This window comes from Typopeltis vanoorti, chromosome 3, assembly GCF_054136105.1.
Source record: "Typopeltis vanoorti isolate ZY-2024b chromosome 3, IOZ_Tvanoo_1.0, whole genome shotgun sequence".
Lineage (NCBI taxonomy): Eukaryota > Metazoa > Arthropoda > Arachnida > Uropygi > Thelyphonidae > Typopeltis > Typopeltis vanoorti.
The window spans coordinates 116,213,018-116,221,714 of NC_143551.1; the positions used below are offsets into that span (position 1 = coordinate 116,213,018).

The 8,697-nt window shown below is 38.9% G+C and overlaps 1 protein-coding gene across 1 annotated transcript in view; it reads right to left on the minus strand.

The window, feature by feature from the left end:
* Positions 1–8,491, minus strand: part of LOC150108492 (traB domain-containing protein) — a 149,891-nt gene extending 141,400 nt beyond the window's left edge. Inside the window, exon 1 of the mRNA XM_090415905.1 lies at positions 8,218–8,491. Coding sequence (XP_090272031.1) covers positions 8,218–8,272 — 55 coding nt within the window. The 5' untranslated portion in view covers positions 8,273–8,491. The remainder of the gene's footprint in view (positions 1–8,217) is intronic.
* Between the last annotated feature and the right edge of the window lie 206 nt (positions 8,492–8,697).

An 8,697-nucleotide genomic window follows, 5' to 3' on the forward strand; every position in this document is an offset into this window, starting at 1 on the left:
AAGTGCTGCCATTTGAGGATGGAGTTTATGATGTTTGCCAGATGTGCTATGGCTATGCGTGGTAGTGCCTTGATGACTTGGTTAGTGATGCCGTCAGGACCTGGGGCTTTTTTGATCTTGAGATGGTTGATGATGCCGATTATTTCGGTAGGTGAGATAGGCATTATAGGACTTGGATTGACATCGGGACAATTTACTGTGAACCTGACTTTACGATGGATCTTGTATACGCGGCTGATGTTTAGGTTATCATATGCAGGACTGCATTGTTTCTCTAAGTTTCTTGCTATGGCTTCGGCTTTGTCAGCATCTGTGTATGCAAGGTGTTGTTCTGCTTGCAGAGGGGGGAGGGATTTGTGCTTGATCCTGAGGTTGTTTAGGAATTTCCATATAGAATGATCTGCTGTGGAGATGGAGGTGAGCTTGTCCCATTGTTGGTTCCTGTGGTTCTGGAGAGCTTCTCGGACAGATTTGTTTAATCTGTTGAGGGCTGTTTTGTCCTGGGGAGCACGAGTGTTGTGATATCTTTTTCTTTGTCTGTTTTTTTCCCTTATTAAGTCCATGATTTCTTCCGGGACACGATTTTGTTTGTGGGTAATCGTGGATGTTGTGGCTGCTGTTATGGCTTTATTGATTTGATTGGTGAGGTTCTTTATTGCCGTGTCTATTTCTTCCTTGGCTTTTATATGGGGAACTGGACCAATGTGTTCTGGTAGCACTTTCTTGAGTTTCTCCCAGATGATGGAGGTTTGGGGGGGGAGGTGACTGATCTTTGTTCCCTAAGTGAAGTAGGATTGGGTTGGGGTCTGATGATAATTCGTTCAGTGCTTGAATGCTGTGCTGGTATTTGATGTTGTGTAGAATGGCGATGTCTAGGATGTCGGCTGTGCCAGTTGGGCTGTGGTGGGTTGGTTCAGTGGGTCCTGTTACGACAGCGTTGTTTAATCCTGTGTAGCTGAAGAGGATACGGCCATTTTTATTTGTGGTTCTGCTGTTCCAGGAGGGATGTTTGGAGTTTAAGTCCCCAGCGACGATGATGGATTCATTTGTGCCTATTACAGCATCCAAGTCAGAAAATAGCAGGGTCTTAGCAGGGGAGTTGTAGGCGGCGTAGATTTTAAGTCTTCCAGTTGAATTTGTGTGGACTTCGACACCGGTGAGTTCTAGGTTGGAGGGGGGTAAGTATTCCATTGTGCCTGATGCAGTTCCTGATAAATGTGGCTATACCACCACCTCTGTAGTCCAGTCGGTCGTTTCTATATAGTGTGTAGCCTCTCAGTTTTGGATTGTCTGCAGGTCTTAGATGAGTTTCATTAATTAGGATGACGTCAGGGTTGTATCTGTGAGAGAATTCTTGAAGTTTCAGAGACTTGTTTTTTAGGCCATTGGAGTTCCAAGCGGTGATCTGTAGTGAGTCTAGCAGTAATCTAGTTTTATTCATTAACAAGCATTGATAATATGGTTTGAGTTTCTTTTAGAAATCTTTTTGTGGAGTTTGGTGAAGGGTTTGACTTACTGAAGTCTTGAAGCATGTTTGCCAATGAGGCTGTGATGACTGTTGTCATGTTTGGAAGAATTTGGTCCTGCTGGATATATTTGGATGAGCAGGCTACTTCGGCGTATGTCCTGCTTCGACGGTGGCTTTCCAGACTGTTGGTATTTTCCACTTGTGAGCGCTGGTATTTTGTTGTCTTTTGTTGGGTGTCAGGCAACTGGGGAGCCGTCAACTCAGGTGCCTGTGGGCAGGGTTCAGAGATCTGTTTCCTTTTGTTGTCTGTTTTATTCTTAGGGTAGTGACTGCAGCCTCTGTAGTTTGCCGGGTGGGGGAACCTGCAGTTCACGCATTTGGCTGGTGAGGTCCTGGGTTTTGAGCAGGTTGCTGTGGGGTGGTTTTGCCCACATTTGAGGCATTTGTAGTCTGCTCTGCAGAGTTTCTGTGCGTGTCCGTACTTCTGACATCTGTAGCACTGGCCTGACGATGCTCTTTTTCTTAGTGGCTCTGTTGTGATTTTCAGACCACAGATCGTTGTTAAGTTGTATATGTTCTTGTGTGTGTTAGGTATCTCAACGAGTACTAGGGGCATTGGACTCTTGTCAGCCCGTAGCATTCTGCTAACTTTGACAGGTGGGAGATCGTGGAGGCAGAGGTCTTCAGTAATTTCATCTGTGCAGATGTTTTCTGTTACTCCCCTGAGTACAACTTTTAGGTTTTTCTCCGACTTCAGTGAGTAAGTATGATATTTAATATTTGACTCGTCCATGGTTTTTGTGAGGAGTCTGTAGTCGCCTACTGTGGTAGGCTGGATTTTAACTCAGTCGTCTACGTTTTTTGCCCATGATTAGGCAATTTGGTAGTTTTGCATAATAGGCCTAAGGGCCGTCCAACGTTCTTTTTCCCGTAGAACAATTGGGGGAACTTTTTCGTTGTTGGGTGTGGGGAGGTCAGTGTTGGGTGGTATCTTCTTCCATCCCCTTGTTTATCTGAGTCTCCGCTGTTTTACGTTTTTTCCGTGCATGGGTTTCTGTGTCATGTTTTGGAATGGGAGCAGAGATTATCAGGTTCATCTTCCCTTCTTCCCCTGATGTTGAGTTGTCCCCTTCTGTGGGGTCGTCTGTCGCTGAATATAGGTTTAGAAACCCTGGCCACTCTACCTCAAATTTCTTCAACAGTTTTTTGAGGAGGTCAAGCGCTAGCTTCTTATCCAATGATTGGATCAAGTCATTGGGACTTAAACTGGTCATGTTTGAAATATTCAAATATATGCTTACCTGAGCTGGATCTCAAGGATTTCCGTATAGCGTATAAACACAAAATATAACACACTAAAGGACTATCGCGAGACCGCAATCACTAATTAACAACACAATCATCAGCTACTTGTTTACCTTCGCTTTCCGCTTATATCAAAAATCCGAATCAACACTCCGTATTATTCATAACAACTATTTAAATCACTGATCACACATATAAACACTTGGCAACCGCCATTACGCACCAGCGCCCTCATCTCGATATCTGGGGTTGAAGTAATGCAGAGGTCATACTTCCATACACAAGTAGTCAAAAGGTGTCGATACCTTATTACTAAAATACTCTGGATTAGAGATAGATGTTGAAAGTTTTTTCACTTGTTTATACTATAAATTAAAGATGCCAAGAAATTGTATTCTTAATTTCGTCCTTTATCTAAATGTATGTGCATTGCATTATGGGATACCAAGGCAACTGATGTGAAGTCATTAGCCTCTAAATTAAAGAATATCATTATTTGGCATCTTTAGTTTATTGTACATCAAGTATCTTCAGGGGATTATTCTTAATGTGGAGGTAGATTACGTCACATCAAATTATGTTAGTATCCCATAAGGAACAGTACACTTCCTTTGAATATTATACTGCTTTGCATTACAGAGCCACTACCCAGACCACTACGAAGCTTTAAATCACTTTGTCTTGCATCTCATTTTACTCCATATTATTATATGCTGTATTAAACATTTCATATGCCTTTTCTATATCAATGAAACCTAAATACTGATCCTTGTCTGTGATGTCTCAACAATTTCTCTGAATATGAAAATCTAAACCTGACAAATCCTATTTAGTTTGAATCTAGCTTGGTCTCCCACAATTTTTTCTTAACATCGATTGTTTTTTCATAAATTACACCTGGAACATTCAGTAGAGAAATTATTTTGTACTTCTCACACTCAATTCCAAATTCTCACACACTCGATGAATACAGAAACTATATCCTTTATATACACTGCCATCTGGGACAGCAGACTATACCACTGATACAAATCACTGGATTCAACAGAGACGGGGGGGGACCTCCCTATCTGCCAATCAACTAGCCTTTATAACCGATAGAACTTCAATCTGTCTTCATAAAAAACATTCCATAAATGTGTTCCAGCCTTCTCTCCATAGTCTCCTCATTCTGAAGGAATCCAGGTGAGATATATGTGCAGTAATCCATATGTGACCTTATTAAAGCTTGATGAAGAGGAATAATAAGCTTCCTATTCCTGCTTGTCTGTTCTTCGACATCCAAGTGACCTGATGAGCTGTTTTTTGTCATCTGTGCAACATGCTCTCTAAACTTCAACTCCCTGTCACACTATCATTCCCAAATCTCTGGACTCATCAATTTTCTGTAGCCCAGTTCTATCAGTATAGTAATCTTTTCTTCTTGCCAAAGTGAGTGACCTTACACTTTGCCACTGTCTATTAACGCCCTCCTGCAGTATCTCTATATCATCTTCACTAACTATTACTCTTCCCAGTTTTGCATCATCAGCAAACAACTGGATATTTCTTCTTAAATCATTTCCAATTAAATTTAAATAGAAGTGATCCCAAACACAGAGCTCTGCAGTACACTACTTGTTACCTCTCTTCTCCAAGATTCAATTCCTCTCTCAATATATTACTCTTTAATGTTTATCATCAACAAGATTCGCATCTAAATCATCAGCTTCATATTCATCCCTAATTGATCCAATTTATGTAAGAGCATTCCAAGTTAGATAGGATATACATTATATACTTAGGGATATACAGGACATACTTATATACATTTACCGTATATAAGCTAATTGTAATAGAATCAACAGTTGAAAATGATTTAGCAATGGACATCATATCCAAGGTCCATTCATGTGTAAGATGACCAGACTTTATGTGGGATGATGTTTGGGTTTAAACTGCACCAGGTAAGTGTCCATAACGTGTCTGAAACTTCCTTGAACTTTCATCAAGAAATCAGTTACATGGGCTTCATACCAGAACTAAGAAGAAAGTCCAAACATCTTCAAAATTCTAGCAACCTACTGAAAAACATCTGAAATATATGGGATCAGAACTATTCTCTCAATAGAAGTTGTGTGCAAAGAGGACTTGTAATTGTTCGAAGTTTTTATTTTCTCCCACTTGGGTGGACTATAATAAATTTAGTTTAATCCTTTATTCAAGTGTAAGCAAACAAAGTTTGCATCTGAAGTATCTTCAGGACTGAGGCAACTCATGGTAAAGGTGGACTAAGCTCTCATCACTTGTCTTAGTATCTCCCATTATGCAAAGCACTTCTCCTTGTGGACATGTATAATGCTATGCATTAAGGAAAGGGACACCACCCAGACTGGTTTCAACCTTTATTGAGGTCTCATCAGTGGGAGCCAGACCCAGAGGTGGTGATACTAAGGTGGAAGTAATGGAGAAGTCATATTTACCTATATGAGAAAAAAAATACTTCTGCCATCTTTCTCTCTAATCCAGAGTAATTTAATAATAAGGCGAGACACCTTTTGGCGACTCATATAGGTAAATAAGACTTCTCCATTACTTCCACCTTAGTATCACCACCTCTGGGTCTAGTTCCCACTGATGAGACCTGAATAAAGCTCAAAACCGGTCTGGGTAGTGGTCCCTCCCTTAATGCATAGTCTGCAAAGAGATGTGTTTTGCACTATGGAAGATACTAAGACAAGTGATGAGAGCTTAGTCCACCTTTACCATGAGTTGCTTCAGTCCTGAAGATACTTCAGGCGCAAACTTTGTTTGCTTACACTTGGATAAAGGATTAAAATAAATTTATTATAGGACTTGTAATTTTTAATGATCCTTTGGATATTATAGAGATTATAACTGTAGTTACATTGAAGATCTGATAGTAAGGAGTTCCTATTGACAGCATCGTCAGGGAAATAAATGAGGTGAGCTCTGGTGAGTAGTGTTTTTATGACACCATACCTCTAGGAAGGATGATGGGCTAAGTTTTCATGTATATCTGTTGATGAAGGTTGGCTTAAAGGATAGAGTCTGCAAAAGTTCATGTAAGCAAGACATTCAAGAATGGTAATTTACTTTAATTCTCTTTCTCCACAGTAAATCTGATATGTTCAAATCTGAGATGTTGGTTTTTGCAAGATGATCAAATCAGATTTTGAAAAGGGCTTGGATTACAGATGAAGCAACTAAGGCTACAAAGACAGATGTCTATTATTGATGTCTATGATGTCTATTAATTGCATGTATTGTTCTACTGGTTTGCCTGTTCTGCAGGAAGAAAAACCAGAGTTTCTGAGAGAAAATCTCTGCAATCTTTATATGAGATTGGCTAATTCATATGAGAAAAAAAAAAAAGATAAAGGTGCCATCATCATCAGGTCATGTCAGGTAGCAGACCCAATGTAACTACAGACTGTATAACTGAAAATAGAACACCTTACAGATGTCCTGGATAACAGCAGGCAACATGAGAAAAGGATTTCCCATGGCAGTGCCTTCATTCTGTTTTTATATGTCTTGTTCTTCCAAACAAAATAATTCAGGTGTATGGCAAAGTCGAAGCCGTAATATGATATCATTAGGAAAAGTCTTGGGATAACAGATGTAAAGTAAGCCCAGAGAATTTTGAATTAGAGACACAATATCAAAGTTGTATAGAATGTATTGTATCAAAGTTGTATAGCTTGTATAGAATAATGTCACTGACTTTGGTTAGAAAATGTGCCAAATTAAAAACTTTATATTGGAAGTTTATTTTTCACTTGGTTAGACTATAATAAATTTAGTTTAATCCTTTACCCAAGTGTAAGCAAACAAAGTTTGCACCTGAAAATATCTTCAGAACTGAGGTAAGGTAGTGCAACACTAGGCAACTCCGAGCAAAGGTGGACAAAGCTCTCAATCACTCCTTATCTCAGTATCTCCCATAATGCAAAGCACATCTCCTTGCGGACATGTATACTGCTATGCATTAAGGGAAGGGCCACTACCCCCAGACTGGTTTCAACCTTTATTGAGGTGTATTTAAGTAAAGACCTCTCTAAAAATTAGATGATCCTGAAAGATCGCCCAACTCGGCTTTGTTCCATTCAGTGACAGGCTCACCCCGTCACCAAGAAGAACTTCTCAGCGTTGGCTCAACTCAGTGGCAGGCTCACCCCACCACCAGACAGAGCCATAATCTCAGCGGTGGCTCTACACAGAGACAGGCAAAAACTTACCCCAAGCAGAGCCTCTCATATATATATATCCAGCATGGGAGGCAGACCCAAACGTGAAGATACTAAGGCAGAAGCAATAGGAGAGGTCATATTTACCTATAGGAGTTGCCAACAGGTGTAGCACCTTATTATTGAATTACTCTGGATTTATAGAAAGATGTTGGAAATTTATTTTTCACTTGGTTAGACTATAATAAATTTAGTTTAATCCTTTATCCAAGTGTAAGCAAACAAAGTTTGCGCCTGAAAATATCTTCAGGACTGAGGTAAGGTAGCGCAACACTAGGCAACTCCGAGCAATGGTGGACCAAGCTCTCATCACTCCTTATCTACCTTACCTCAGTCCTGAAGATATTTTCAGGTGCAAACTGTGTTTGCTTACACTTGGATAAAGGATTAAACTAAATTTATTAAAAACTTATATATATATATATACACATATATATATATATATATATATAGTTATGTCATTCTCCTCATGGAGAATGACATAACTATAAAGGTGGTGAAGGTTTTTAGGAATAAATACATGAAGTTTTTTTTTTTTAAATTCATTACAGGATGGGAAATAACACTAGGTAATCTAATCTCTGGAAGTTTAGTATGGGTTTGAATAGCAAGGAGTGAGCAATTTTATCATAAAAGAAATGATGAGTAAATAACATATGTTCACAGATGCGCACTGATATTGAACAAACTAAAGAAAAACTTGGGGATGGTCCTCTATGGAGAGCCACTCTAATAATAACAAAAAAGTTAAAAACCATTTTGTACCAACAGTAGTTTTCCATATTTTCTCACTGTGATGCCCACATATGTATACTATTCATAAGAATACATTCCGCGAGTCAACTGCTTAGTAATCATTAGTTAATAATACTGAAATCGTGAAATAACATCTGTCTCTGATGTTTACTAGCTATAACTCCCTGAGAGGCATATCCCTGAATGGAACTGGAAAAATGAAACGTACACACATTTGTATAGTAAATTTAACACCAGTGTTCCTTTTCCAGTTGTTTATTAACAGCACACAACAGTTTTTTCTGAACACAAGGCAAAACTGAATACGGATTCCCATGTGTAATGAAAACGATAATGAGTTAAAACCCATATGATCTTAATTCTAATGTTATTCAAAACATCATAAACCGTAAGTTGTTTTGGAGAATAGGCTTATTATGCAAAAATTCTTCCACTTACATGACACGACTCTTCTTGTTGATTTTTTCGCGTCACTTTCGTTAGGATCAGCCATGTTCAAAATGAACTTACTGCCAAACAGAAATGATAAACAAGAAACGAAAGCCTACGCTAACCTCCATGTAAACTTGCGTAAGAAAAATAACAGCGGAAAAGCTGAGCAGCTTAAGCTGTTCCTAAAAGTTCACCCTCCCACCGTTCACTTCTTGCGATGGTTATTTTTCAATTAAAGCCCAAGAAGTCATCAGATGCATAAAGAAACGACGCAATCTTCAATTAATTTACGGAACATTCAAATTCAAATGAATTTCATGTGCGAGATATGATTGAGAGAATCACAAATTCTCTCGAATCCATCGAAGTTAATCTTCGATGTACTGAGTTTTAACCATTTAGTATGGAAAATATTAAATATTTACAAAATATCTATCTTTATTAAAAACAAATATAATTGAAGGGTACAGGAGAAAAACAACTTCG